This window comes from Panicum virgatum, chromosome 8N, assembly GCF_016808335.1.
Source record: "Panicum virgatum strain AP13 chromosome 8N, P.virgatum_v5, whole genome shotgun sequence".
Lineage (NCBI taxonomy): Eukaryota > Viridiplantae > Streptophyta > Magnoliopsida > Poales > Poaceae > Panicum > Panicum virgatum.
In genome coordinates this window covers 18,437,904-18,452,538 of record NC_053152.1, presented here as the reverse complement: position 1 = coordinate 18,452,538, position 14,635 = coordinate 18,437,904, and the positions used below count along the sequence as shown (strand labels likewise).

General features: G+C 46.5%; 1 protein-coding gene across 5 annotated transcripts; it reads right to left on the bottom strand.

Annotated features, from left to right (window-relative positions):
* Positions 1–3,075: 3,075 nt before the first annotated feature.
* Positions 3,076–5,439, bottom strand: LOC120685848. Of its 5 annotated transcripts, none has more exons than XR_005679796.1 (6): positions 4,963–5,275; positions 4,509–4,540; positions 4,269–4,407; positions 4,078–4,157; positions 3,535–3,697; positions 3,076–3,332 (listed from the first exon to the last, which is right to left on the bottom strand). XR_005679796.1 is itself a non-coding variant. In XM_039967960.1 (4 exons), the coding sequence occupies exons 1-3, from the start codon at positions 5,318–5,320 to the stop codon at positions 4,384–4,386; spliced, it is 414 nt and encodes a 137-aa protein (XP_039823894.1). In that variant the 5' UTR covers positions 5,321–5,439; the 3' UTR covers positions 3,076–3,332; positions 3,535–4,383. The 5 variants fall into 5 exon arrangements, 2 of the variants coding, with proteins under 2 accessions (XP_039823894.1, XP_039823895.1); XR_005679795.1 differs by having other exon boundaries at positions 3,535–4,157; positions 4,963–4,982; positions 5,203–5,262; XR_005679794.1 differs by having other exon boundaries at positions 3,535–4,157.
* Positions 5,440–14,635: the final 9,196 nt, after the last annotated feature.

Below are 14,635 nucleotides of genomic sequence, written 5' to 3'. Positions count from 1 at the left end.
GGCCATGACTAAGCTTAATTTTCCAGTCAAGTAGACCTATTTCCGATTTGAGCCTCTTATGTCGTGTTTAGTTCGCAAAATTATTTGAATTGGGCTACTGTAGCACTTTCGTTTTTATTTTGTAATTAGTATCCAATCATGAACTAATTATACTCAAAAGATTTATCTCATCATTTACAGCTAAACTGTGCAATTGATTATTTTCTTAAACTACATTTAACAGTCCATATATGTCCAAAAATTCGATGTGACCGAGAATTTTGAATTTTTTTGGAAACTAAACATGACCTTAATTTTTCGGTTGCGGGATGGATGCTAGATGGGCCTGTGCGTGAATCAACGTGTTTCAATGGCACAAAAGACTGGTCAACGTGCTAAATAACTTATTCATCACCCTGGAGGTTAAATAGAATATATATATATAGTATTGCTATATGGTACCTGAGGTCCAAATAGCTATTCAGTCCCCGAGCCCACCCAACGCACCGGCGGTACCTGGAGCCCAACCCATGTGCACGCGCTGCACCCGTCCGTCCGTTTTTCCTCCAGTATCCACGACTCTTGTATATTATTTTTTTTGTTTTAAATATTCACAAAAAAATAGATCGTGGGGGAGTCTGGGAGACGACGGTTTATTACTTTATTCTCTTCGTTTCCGTCGCACGAGCCCAGATTGCCGCCGACCCCGCCCCCGCCGCCGACCCGCCCCCGCTGCACGGCCTCAGCTCGCCGCCGCACGACCTCAGGTCGCCACCGCCCCTTGCTCCCTGGCGATGGCGGCAGCTCCGAGCACCTCGCTTGGCCGCGCTGCAGGCTCCCAGCCGGTCGAGCTAGCGGCAGCGCCGGCGGTTCTCCCATCGTCGGAGATCGGGTCGGCGTTATGGAGCGCCGGCGGCATCTCATCCACGACGCGCTGTTGTGGCCTCGAGCAGCGAACTAAGTAGGTTGCGCAGATCCGGTCAGCAGCAGGCAAGGTGGCCAGCCCGGCAGCAGGCAGGAGGCCGAACCCCCTCAGATCCCGTCGGCAGCTGGCACCACGCCCCCTTGCGAGCTTCGAGCGGGATGAGGACTTGAGGAGCGAGCAGATCGACAAGGTGCGCCCTTTCCTCCTTCCTAGATCGAATCCCTTCCTACCTCCGTCCAGATCCAACAGAGTTTAATATGTATGCCTCCAACCTCGCCTCTGGCTGGGCCACGGACGTCGTGGGCCACTGCGGCACTGGGCGTGGTCGCCATGTCGCTCGGTGGCATGGCAGTTTCGCCTCATGGGCACCGCTTTTCTGCCGCATGCTTGGCTCCCTGGCACTGGCAGGGTACGACGCTTGGCTCCCTGGTAGGGTATGGCGAGCCCCTGGTGTCCGAATTCCCCCCTGACTTCGTCACTGCGAGTAGTATCCCACCGTGAATTATTGCTTGTTTCCAGTACGTGTGTTCTTCTTTTAAAATCCCAAATTCAAATCAATTTCCATTCCTTTTTATTCACATCAATGCATGACCAGCCGCGCCACACCCAGCATTAGGTGAAATGTCGATTAATTTGCATAAAAAATTGTGTCCCAATATTGATCTTTTGCGAGCTCCAGCAGTATAGTTTGTTTGTTCATTAATTTGGACTTTGAGGGAACTTTTGTTTTAGTGTTTCATCCATGCAAGTCCTAGTCCTTATAACCAAATTTACCCTAAGCAACGAAAACATCTTCTTTACAATCAGAGTTAATTTTCTTTGTTTTGATCTATAATTTCTTGTGTACAAAGTTATATATGTAACCATAAATATTCATTTTCGAATTACAGCTATTGTTTCCTCTATAAGATCAACAAATCCGTATGGCTTACTATGTTATTATTAATATTAATCATGAAATTTCTGCCTCTTTTGACAGGTCAAGCAATTGGAGGCCATTAGAGGGGCGACAGAAGGGAGAGGAATGCATTAGATTTTGTTTTTCTCACAGATTGTATTATTTCTGATAAAAGAAAAGTAATATTATCTCATGAAGGTTGTTTTAGCTGCTATAAATTGCATGTGATTTTGTGGAATAACTCAGACGGAGCCACAAAACTATATATTCAAACTACAAAGTGTATTGCAATCTTCTCCCATGATTCATTTATCTCAAAAATGTCTTTGGTGAAAAAAGGTTGATGATTAGAAATATGTGCTTTGACTGATTCATTTTAAATGAAAATCCGTCACAAATACAAGTCACATCTTTAAGGTTCAGTCTGAGAATTTTTCCCCTCACTAGTCACAATATAAAATCTGGGTTTCGAAGCATAAAAAAGCTACGTGTTCAAACCATGGTTCCTGGGACGTCGTCTCGTCAAAAAACACTAGGCTAAAACAAACTAAAAGAACGTGACAAAAAACACACCTAAAAAAGGCAAGAAAAAGGAGCTGACCACGTGAATTGGAATGGAAAAAGAAAAAAAGAAAAAACCTGCTCGGGAAGACCGTCTCATGCGCGTGCATAGCTCCGTCGTGTAGGCTGGGCTGGGCTGCTGTCGGATAGGTCTGGATACCAAATAACCATTGGGAACCCGGAGTCCAAATACCCGGGAAAAAAACAGCGTCGAGAGGCGGGTGCACGCGCGTCAAGAGATGGTTTGGCTCGGGAACTAAATAATATTCATATAATATTCAGTACCCATGCCTATTAGCTATATATATTGGTTCGGGAACTAAATAATATTCATATAATATTCAGTACCTATGCCCATTAGCTATATATATAGCTAATGGACATAGGTACTGAATATTATATGAATATTATTTAGTTCCCGAGCCAAACCATCTCCTGACGCGCGTGCACCCGCCTCCCGACGCTGTTTTTTTTTTCCTACGGCCGGTTTTCCTCAGTCCCTTGCTCTCCTGGTGGCCCACGTCTCGCGAGCAGTTAGTGGACTGCGCTCGCGTCTTACCACCGCCCGTATCTCCGAGCGGGCGGCCGCTCGCCGGAGTCTCTTCAGTGAATGCTCTATTGACAAGATGTACTGTGCGAGCCAACCGTGCCGCATAAATAAACAACTTCTGGGAACCTATTTACCACTAGTTGACAACGACCCAACGTGACGTGCTACAAAAAGGGGGTCTGGGCAGGAAGCCATGTGTTAAAAAAAGGAACCATCATTCTTTCTGTGTGTACAAACCTACTACAATACAACATGGATCAATGGTGTAGGTACAAAATTTACTTGTCGTTAAAAAAAAGCTTCTAGTTCTCGCATTTCTGTCTTTCTGACCCTTGTTGAAGGCTGAGATAGCAAGATGCTCTTCGGCGTATGCCATAAAACATGCCAGCACAACATCGCCAGCAACCATTAATCCAAGCCTGCCAAAGGAAAGAACATTCATGAACTCATTACATATTTGCAGGTTAGACCAAAGATGCCTATGCGAGATATAACCCAGAACACTTTTGGCATGAATTAAAAGATTTGCGTGCATGGTATATTGTACTTAAGTTAAAAGATGCCAAATTGTTTACAACAAAGGATGAGGAACTCTGCAAGAGGTTGCTCAGTTCAACATACCTGATCCAATATGATTCTCTGATGAATCCGAGTTGTTAAATCCCACATGATTTGCACTCATACTTCCCCATTGATAGACAAAGCGAAGATAACTCCCAAATAATAATAAGAATGCCATAAAGGTCAACTCAAACATCAGCAGCAAACCTGCCCATGGCATAACCTGCCGTGGAATGATAGCAAAAGCTAGCAAAGGCAAAAGAGAAACCAGCAGATATAAAGCAAACTAGCACTGCGATCGGCCCAAAATAAGGCGGACATCATGTAATCAATATGTTACAGTAAGAAGATCATACAATGATGTAAAAGAACCAGTTTTAAAATTCAAATAGAGTAAGATATACTCTATCTTTTTGCAGGATGGAGAATCAATAGTCAACATATCAGATTAAGGTCTGAAGCAGACATTTGGGATAATGAAACAAAGTGTCTTTGGATTTCATAATTGTTACTAAAGGTGACATAATGCTATAATAGGCAACATCCAGCAGCATCCAAATTTCAAGTTGAAATGCTGATTTGCAAATGGAGTAGAGGACTAACCCTTTGGTTTGAAATACCAAATGCAGATGATGAACCAACCACTGAATAAGATGGTAATGGTTCCTCAGACTTGTATTTGTCTGTCAAAAACATGATGTGATGAAATGTAAAGACAAGAACTGTTCAAAATCATGTGCCTAGATTAATGTTCAATAAAAAATAGCTATCAGGATGCAGGAACAGAGTATAACCTCAAAACATGATTGGTAATAACCAAATACCAGCAGGCAAAATGGGAGAATGAACAATATCTTGACAACCATCTGGTCATGTGGTCCCCCCCCCACCACCAGTTCAAGGGAGAGATTATTCAAGTTTTTGCCTAATGTCCTGCAAATGATGGACAGCATAAATTATCAGTCAAACATTATTCAGAACAAGTGCCTGAAAAGCATAAAGAAACTTAACTAACTGCGTTCGGAGGAATGTACCTCCAGACTTCTGCCGATTGTTTGCACGATTCCTGAACAATAATGAGAATAAAGATAGCCATAAGGTAAGCAGAGACATCTACCAAGATATAAAGCTAACGAAAATGTTGATCTATACAACAAAATAGGGATCCAAGTATTGATTTGATGGTTTACATTCAAACAACATACAGATAATGAGAAGCAATGCAGACATCGCATTATTAGATCAGAAGTCCCAACTCCTACGGAAAGAACTAAGAGGCTATATCAACTGACAACTGAATGATCAGCGAATACACATAAATTTTACAAAAAAAAATTGACTTGCTCTTCACACCTAACTCCACCTCTGGCTATGCAAGATCACTAATGCATGGACGATGACAACATGTAGCAGTTTCCATTGCCAAGAAAATATAAGATGGTGTCTTTGAAGCCAGAAATCAGATCTAGTAATAGTTGTTGGACGAACCTCTTGATTCTCGGCACAACCTCGATGTCGCTAGAGCAGATCCTGTGGAGTGCGTCGATGTCGAGAACCGGCGTCCTTCCCTTGGTGTTCTTGAGCTCCAGCGGGCCACCTGGATGCCGAGCTTGTCCAGGTTGCCGAGGAAGAGCCGCGTGATGAGGACGAGGATCCTGTCCACCAGCCGGAGCGGAAAGACGCGGCGCGCACGAGCCCCCGGCGGCGACGGCGGCGGCCCCGACGCACCTCGATGTCGCCGGAGCGGATCCAGTGGAACGCGCCGATGTCGAGCACCGGCGTCCTTCCTAGTGGCGGATCTAGAATTTCTAAGTAGGGTATTCTCCAAAAAAATAGCCAGCTGCATTGGCCTAAATGAAGTATTTTGGTTCAAGCATACTGAGTATACATACCATATTACCTATACATATATACATATATTTAATTTGTTTTTCGGGCAGCAGGGTATTCCTGGGAATACAGGGGCATCAATACCAGGTCCGCCCCTGGTCCTTCCCTTGGTGTTCTTGAGCTCCAGCGAGTCACCTGGACGCCGAGCTTGTCCAGGTTGCCGAGGAAGAGCCGCGTGATAAGGACGAGGATCCTGTCCACCAGCCGGAGCGGAAGGACGCGGCGCGCACGAGCCCCCGGCGGCGACGACGGCGGCCCCGACGCCGGGGGAGCAGTGACGGGAGGGGCGGCCCCGGCGGCGGTGGAGAAGTGATGGGAGTAGCGGACGAGGTTTCCACCGAAACAAACCAAAGCAATTGAGCCCAAACTAGTGAAAAGAAAAAATCAAACCAGACCAGCCCACTAGATGTGTTGACCCACTTGACACCAAACTAATTGAACCTAAATAGTAAAACCAGACCACTAAAACCGGGCTCAGCCCAGACCACTACCAGGTTGACCCTGGCTCCCCCTTGGGGTCGCTCGTGTACTCATCGCACAGGGTCCACCAGCCGCGGGGATTCCCACGGGCGGGAGCGGCAGCAGCGCACGTTCGTCCCTCCCCTGGCCAGGGTTCACATAACCGGTGGGAACCGGTCCGGTTTGACCGGATACCGGTCAAACTGGTCCGGCCCGGTTCCGGTTTGGGCCAGTACCAAACCGGCCCAAATTCAAAATTTAAATTTAAATTCAAAAAATGAAATTTTTTTAAAAAAATTCCTAAAAATACTTCAAGATGCGACAAATCTAATGGTGTCAAATTTTCTCAAAAATTCGTTCATTTAGTATAGTTTGCGGGGATTTAAAGTTAAACAAAAAAAACATGCATACAAAAATATACAAATACAATGTAAAAGTAGTACAAAAGAGAGTTGGAGGGTTCATTTAGACTAAAATATGTTATATAAATATTTATTTAGTATACTTTGCGGGCTTTTGAATTTAACCAAAAAAGAAGAAAAATTGAATTTGACCGGTTACCAGTCAAACCGACCGGTATACCGGCCAAACCGGCCGGTATACCGGTTAAACCGGTCGGTTCCCAAATGCGCCGGACGATTTGAATTTGCACTGGGATTTGACCAGTTTCTACCGATTTCCGGTGAAACAGGTCCGGTTTACCGGAACCGGAGTGCTCCGGTTTGGGGTGTCCGGTTGGGAAAAAAACCCTGCCCCTGGCACAAGGTAAGCTCGCGCGCGATCTGTTTTTCGTCCCCCTCCCCCTCTGAATCATCTCTTTTAGCTGGAGTGTCCACTGTAAGGATCATCGGGGTGTCCGATTCTAGAGGGGGAGGGGGTGAATAGGGTCGCTAATCGCTTTCTAACATAGGGCTCAAACTACTTGCATAAGATAAACCTAACACATCCTACACATGCTAGTTATGACTAAGGTTTATCTATGCTACTCTCTACTTACCCCAAAAGACTTGCAACCTATAGCCAATCCTAATTAAACTAACTAGGAAAGTAAAGGCACGCAAGATAAAGTAAATGCGGAAACGTAATATGATAAGTAAAGAGGTATGGGAGAGAATATGCAAACTCCCGTAAAGACACCAAGACACACGATTTAACATGTTTCGGTTAGGACACCAAGTCCCTCCCTACGTCCACGGCCACTTGTCCAACAAGAACAAGTGTAATGCCGAGTCTCTTCGCTAGATCACCGTCTTGCGTTCGCCACCAAGGCTTTCGGCAAGCAAAGGCTAAGTGGCGCCAAGTCACCAAGATAAGGTCACCACCACCGTCTCTCTCAAAGAGTCACCAACGGCACCGTCTTCACTATCGGAGCTTCTCACCAAGAGGGGTCTCCTTCCCCGCACAAAGTGTCGTTGCCGCTCCACACCAAGTCGGAGGGTCACACGACGATTACAACGATTGCTTGCCGCAGCAAGACTTCTCTCAAGGGAGCTCTCACAAGAACTAATCCCTATTACAAGTACTAAGCCTACTCTCACAAGAGTGCTTAAGCTTATATGATGTACAATGAAGCTCTATGGTGGTTGGAGGTGTTCTTCAAGTGTAGGGGACTTCTCTATCTCTTCAGCAACTCCAGCACCCACCAAATGAGGCGTGGGGTGGGATATATATAGCCCAACCCTCCAAAACTAGCCATTAAGAAAAGCTGACAGATTTCCTAAGCACCGGTTAATCCGACGCTCAGGAAAATCGTCATCGCCGGTTTAACCGGTGAGTGCATTTTCCCAGCAACTAGCCATTACTGCTCCAACAGCTACTTGATCAATTGCACCGACGCTCTTGAATCGTCGGTTTAACCGGTGTATGTAAGCTCAGAAAACCCCCAAAAATGGAGTCTCTGGACAACTGCACCGACGCATGTCTTCAGGCATCGTCGGTTTAACCGACGCTAAACCCTAGCCTCAGCTTCTGGGTCCATTGCACCGACACCATCATTTTTCCCATCGTCGGTTCATCCGGTGCACTCTGCTGACTGAGTCTTCTCTGAACTCATTGCACCGGTGTATGTAATTTGCCTTACGTCGGTTTAACCGGTGAGAGCAAATTACCTCAGTCTTGGTCCTTTCGACCTGATTTCTTCGGGGTTTTGTATCTTTTCATCCCTTGGACCTATAAGCCTGATAATGATCATCTTAACACATATATTAGTCCAAGTGTTGTGTGTGTCATCAATCGCCAAAACATTATATTGAAATATGGCATGAGAGTCCATTTTTGCTACAATCTCCCCCTTTTTGGTGATTGAGGACAACACAACCAAAACAAGTAAGATGAATTGCAAGAATAAGAAATTGGTACCAAATTGAAAAGTTAGAAACTGCTTAGCTTACTCGGATGACATTTCAATGCTCATTTTAAAAGCCACCGGCATTTGATTAGTCCATAGGACGAAAATGCTTTCGGTTTGATAGCAATTGTGAAACAATGGCTTGTGGCCAATGTAAAATAATTGTGTGGTTTGAACCATATGAGCAATGAAAATTTTTGTACCTTAGTCCATGGGATCATCAAATTGCACTTCTCCCCCATATTGACTGAGTACCTCCCCCTATCACCATGCATCCTTTTGCATTGCATTTTCCATTCCTCCCCCTTGCTAATGGCATCATTTACTCCAAACTATTTGCTTGCTTTTAGGGTACATTTCTCCTCTTTTGTCATCAAATACCTAAAAGCTTCATAACCACTAACAGCAAGGAGCATTAGTAGCAAAAGGAATTTACTAGTGATAGAGTGTTATACCCAATAAATTTGGCATATCTCCCTTTGTTTGAACAAACTCCCCCTTTTTCAAAGTTTGTGGCACTTCTCATCTTAACACCAATTGTGATGCCAATTGTGACTTGTAGGGGTAGTGTTCAAAAGAAATTTGAACTCATGAAGATAGCTCTAGGTGACTACAACAAATAGCACTTGTAAAGCATATTAGTCACACAAACGTAAGTTATAGAGTTAGCTCCCCCTAAATGTGTGCATTAGTGTTTGAATCACTCATAAATGTATGCACTTGTATTACACATAGTGGGGATTTAACTTTATAACTTGCTAATCATGGCACCATAAGTAAGCAATTGATATCAAAAGAATTTTTACCACGAATATGAGAGATATCAAATTGCAAGATATGCTAAGAAAGACATATGCCATGTGAGAGAATCAATTAAGCTCATGTAGGTTACAACAAGATATGAATAAGGCATGAATAACCTACCATGTGAAATTTCTAGGAAATCATATCAAATGAAAGATACCAATAGTAAAGATAAGATCATGCAATCCTAGAGAGGCATTGAGCTATAATGATGCATGAAGGATATCAAATGAATTGAGATCATCATTTTACCTTGCTCATTACCTCATATGTAGGGGAGGGGAATTTGGGTCACTAATCTTTAATCCATAACTTGGCTTTAATTCAACTTTGCATGATGTATACCAAACCTTGCCAAGCCTCCAAATTCCCCTATTACCGCTCTCATCTTCTAAGTCTTTGGAACCCAAATCCTTTGGGAGCCATCCATGGTATTGATTACTTCCTTAGGCACCCAAATAGACCGGATCCATCCTTGATGTCTCCACCCCATGGCATGAGCAACCACCTTGCCATTCTTCTTCTTTTCAAGTTTGTAGTGGTTGCTCTTTTGCTTGTTCTTGTGGGTGGGCTTGGTGTACATGTATGACGCCTTCAAGTTTGGAGATGTATTTTTTTGATCTCCTTAGCCTTCTTGTGTCCCTTCTTGCTCTTGTTCAAGTTCTTGGGCTTGCCATTTTCTTTGCCCTTTGCTTTGCCCTCTTTCTCCTTGCATTGGTAGGACTTGTGGCCTTCTTTGCAACACTTGAAGCAAGTCACAGTTTCTCCCTTCTCAAGCTTCTTCACGCCCGCAGAGGTGTTATCTTGAGAAGGTTGGGCTTGCTTTTGAGTGTACTTTCCTTTGAGCCGCCTCAAGTCCGTATATAGCCTTTCTACCTCTTGCTTGAGCTCATCATTCTTCTTGGCAATGAGATCATCACATGTTTCTACAACCACATCCTCATTGCAAGGGGTTAGATCATAAGAGGTAGACGCATCTACCTTGACAATGGGAATATCACAAGGAATATTGCAAGGGAATGATTTATCCGATGATGATTCACTTTTAGATTCAAGACTCTTATATTCCATTTTAAGCTCTTCATGCTCATTATCTAATAAATTGTATTTGTTTAGCAAGTTCTCATATCTTGAGACAAATGAGGCATGAAGTTTTTCTTTAGCCTTGAGAGCTTTGATTTCTTTATTTTGTTTAGTGAGATGTTCTTGTTGATTATGGAGAAGTGTCATCATCTCACTAATTTCAGCAGTTTCAACATCGGATTCATCATTGGAGGAGGAGTCATCACTTACATCGTTATTATCTTGTACCATGAGACACATGGGAGGTGGTGATGATCTCCGAGGGCGATGGGTGGTGGAGCTCTTGGAATTTTTCTTGTGACTTGAGCTTTCACCACTTTTCTTGGGCTTGTAGATGGCGGAGAGAGCTTGAGATCTTGATTTGTTCTTTTTCTTCGCCATCTTCTCCATCCCAACCGCACTCCCTCTAATGAGAGTTTTGTACCCAAGCTCATAGAGCTCATGTACATGCTCGGCAATCTTGCGGTGATGGTATAGCACGGCTCTTGGATATTCTTTATCGCTTGAACTTGATTCGTCATCACTCTCATCCTCTTCTTCTTCTTCACTTGAGCTTGATGAGTCTTGTCGCCTTGGTTGATATTTGCATGAATGCTTGGCGGCAAGACTTTTGCGGCTTGAAGAAGTGGTGGACTCTTGCTCCTTCTTTGTCATTCCCATACTATACTCATGAGCAATGATTTGATTGATGACTTGGTTGGGTGTAAGCTTGACCAAGTCTTCCTTTTGCAAGAGTGTGTTGATGATGTCGTAGTCAGGCTTGCGAAGGCTTCAGAGAATCTTGTGGTTGATTTCTTTATCTTTAAGTTGATTGAGACCTAAGGCATTGATTTCATTGACAAGTGTATTTAATCGTGAATACATGTCATGAGTATTTTCATTGGGAAGTTGCTTAAAGTTACTAAGCTCCTCGCCGAGAATATAATATTTTTGATTGGCAACATCCTTTGTGCCCTCATGATTCTCGACAATTTGCTTCCATAGCTTATGAGCATTTTCATTAGCAAAAACACGATTAAAAACACTATCACATAACGAGGACAATAGAATTGATTTAGCAATGGCATGATATTGTCTCTCGGCCTTAGTCTCATTTTTCTTGCCTAATTCGGTGACACGCCAAACATCAAGCCCACGGGCTTGGAGATGTGCTTGCATAAGCACTTTCCATCGAGGAAAACCCGTGCCATAAAAAATGGAGCCCTATCAGTACTCATCCCTTCCCCGGACATGATACAAACTAGATGGTGAAGTCGACGGGTCTCCTAAGAGCTTTCTCACAAATTTACCAATAGAATTGGCTAATCCTCATAAGAGGTGTGAGACCAAGCTCTGATACTAATTGTAAGGATCACCGGGGTGTCCGACCCTAGAGGGGGAGGGGGTGAATAGGGTCGCTAATCGCTTTCTAACCTAGGGCTCAAACTACTTGCATAAGATAAACCTAACACGTCCTACACATGCTAGTTATGACTAAGGTTTATCTATGCTACTCTCTACTTACCCCAAAAGACTTGCAACCTATAGCTAATCCTAATCAAACTAATTAGGAAAGTAAAGGCACGCAAGATAGAGTAAATGCGGAAACGTAATATGGTAAGTAAAGAGGTAAGGGAGAGAATATGCAAACTCCTATGAAGACACCAAGACACACGATTTAACGTGGTTCGGTTAGGACACCAAGTCCCTCCCTACGTCCACGGCCACTTGTCCAACAAGAACAAGTGTGATGCCGAGTCTATTCGCTAGATGACCGTCTTGCGTTCGCCACCAAGGCTTTCGGCAAGCAAAGGCTAAGTGGTGCCAAGTCACCAAGATAAGGCCACCGCCACCGTCTCTCTCAAAGCGTCACCAACGGCACCGTCTTCACTATCGGAGCTTCTCACCAAGAGGGGTCTCCTTCCCCGCACAAAGTGTCGTTGCCGCTCCACACCAAGTCGGAGGGTCACACGACGATTACAACGATTGCTTGCCTCAACAAGATTTCTCTCAAGGGAGGTCTCACAAGAACTAATCCATTTTACAAGCACTAAGCCTACTCTCGCAAGAGTGCTTAAGCTTATATGATGTACAATGAAGTTCTATGGTGGTTGGATGTGTTCTTCAAGTGTAGTGGACTTTTCTATCTCTTCAGTAACTCCAGCATCCACCAAATGAGGCGTGGGGTGGGATATATATATTGCCCAACCCTCCAAAACTAGCCGTTAAGAAAAGCTGACAGATTTCCTTAGCACCGGTTAATCCGACGCTCAGGAAAATCGTCATCGCCGGTTTAACCAGTGAGTGCATTTTCCCAGCAACTAGCCGTTACTGCTCCAACGGCTACTTGATCAATTGCACCGACGCTCTTGAATTCATCGTCGGTTTAACCGGTGTATGTAAGCTCAGAAAACCCCCAAAAACGGAGTCTCTGGACAACTGCACCGACGCTTGTCTTCAGGCATTTGTCGGTTCAACTGACGCTAAACCCTAGCCTCAGCTTCTGGGTCCATTGCACCAATGCCATCATTTTTCCCATCGTCGGTTCATCCGGTGCACTCTACTGACTGAGTCTTCTCTGAACTCATTGCACTGGTGTATGTAATTTGCCTCACGTCGGTTTAACCGGTGAGAGCAAATTACCTCTGTCTTGGTCTTTTCGACCTGATTTCTTCGGGGTTTTGTATCTTTTCATCCCTTGGACCTATAAGCCTGATAATGATCATCTTAACACATATATTAGTCCAAGTGTTGTGTGTGTCATCAATCGCCAAAACATTATATTAAAATATGGCATGAGAGGCCATTTTTTCTACATCCACCCGCCGAGAGAGTTCCCACGCCAAGGGTCGGGCACTCCGCACGCGAGCGTGGTGTTCGACGCTTTGTGCTAGAGAGTGCGTGAGGCGCGCGGATGCTACCCTGCTGCCGCTCGAGATTGCTTGTCACCTGTTGTTACTCATCATGTTGGTGCTTTGCTTGATTTGCAGTGAGTATGGTATGGATGGCCTGATTGGCGCACGCGCCGGGCTGAGGAGCTCGCTGCTTGTTTGTCGGTCGTCTGCAGCTCGGCCGTGATCGGCTTCGCAAGTGCCGTTTCGGTTCACGAGCCCTCTGTTTCACTCTTCTAAGGTGTGCAAGAACCATGGTTTAGTGGCAGCACGGCTCCTCGATGGTTTTTGCCAATCGCAAGTATTGGCACTATTTAGTCTAAACGAATTACTCTGCAAGCGTACAGAGACCGATTGTAGCTTTCACTAGGGAGTATACCTGAGATATCGAATCCAAGGAACGATAAGTTTCGATCAGTGGTCTAGAACGATTCAGCCAGACCCGCTGTAACATCCCGAAAATTTACCAAATCAAATCACGCGCTAAATAATTTCAAAATCTCTTTTCAATCGTTGAGCTCAGTCCATTCAAAATCATTCCCCGCCCGATCTCCCGAAAACCTGGTCCTGATATCCAGCCGCTATCCCGTCTCGCTGTTCCTCCTTGTCCCGTGCGCCACGCCCGATTGGCGCGCGTGGGCGACCGGCCGCGGTCACCGCCACGGAATCCGCCGAGCGATCTCTCTTTTCTCTCTCTCTTTTCCTCTTTTTCTTTGTCCCTCCCCTTTTCTTTTACCTTTTTCCTTTTTCTTTTCTTTTTCTCCCTCCCTCTCTCCTTCCTTCCCTCTCTCCTTCCCCGCGCGCTGTAGGGCAGCCTGCTCGCCGCGCCACCCCGGCCACGCCCGCGCGTGCACCAGCCTCGGCGCCGCCCACGCGCACGTGCACGCCCCCCTCCCTGGCCCGCGCACCCCGCCGCGCCAAGCACCGCCGCTGCCTCCCCTGCCCCACTGCGCGAGCACTGCCGCGCGTACTCGCGCTCGCCGCGCCCCGGCGCAGCGAGCCGCGCACGACGCCACGCCCGGCCAGCTGCTCACGCATCGCCCGCGCGCGTCACACGCTCCACGCGCGCGCGTCCACGCGCACCATTCTGATGCGCCGCTCGCCGACTCGTCTCGTCGCCTGGCCGCCTCGCCACACCATCAGCCGAGCCGCACAACACGCACAGTGCCTGCTCCACGCGCGCACGCGCGCACGCGCTCTGCGTGCCTGGGAGACTCGCCGCGCGCGCTCTGCTCCCCGCCCACGCGCATCCCTGTGCACCTCGGGTGCTCGTCGCGCCGCTCGTGCCTGCCCGAGAAGTTCCGTCGTCCTGTGGCCGCCTCGCCGCCCGTGTTGCCGCTCCACGACACCGCGGTAGCGGCTAAACGCCATTAAGGAGCCCCGCCGAGCTCGCCGGACCGCCGCCAACGCGGCCCCTCCCCTCCACCACCTCGCCGCGCCTACAAATAGGCCACCTCGTGGCCCAGCATCCTCACAACCTCCACCGCCGCCTCTAGCCTTCGCCCAAGCCACGTAGCACCGCCACTCCAAGCTCCAGGGCCGGCCGCCGCCCGCCTCCGTCGAGCCGGCTTCCCAAGTCGTCTCCGCCCAAGGTGAGGGCAAAGATAGAGCCTCCTCAACACCCACGACCCCTTCGCCCACCTCGAGTCCCTTCCCCGAGCCGACAACACCGCCTTCGCGTCCATCTCCGGCCATCTCTGCCGACCAC

Coding starts and splice junctions, on each gene's coding strand:
- LOC120685848 (XM_039967960.1), bottom strand. CDS start 5,320: ATGCAGCTGGCTATTTTTTTGGAGAATACCCTACTTAGAAATTCTAGA. Junction 4,541..4,962: donor GTTGTGCCGAGAATCAAGAG/GTTCGTCCAACA, acceptor ATTATTGTTCAG/GAATCGTGCAAACAATCGGC. Junction 4,408..4,508: donor CAATCGGCAGAAGTCTGGAG/GTACATTCCTCC, acceptor CATCATTTGCAG/GACATTAGGCAAAAACTTGA.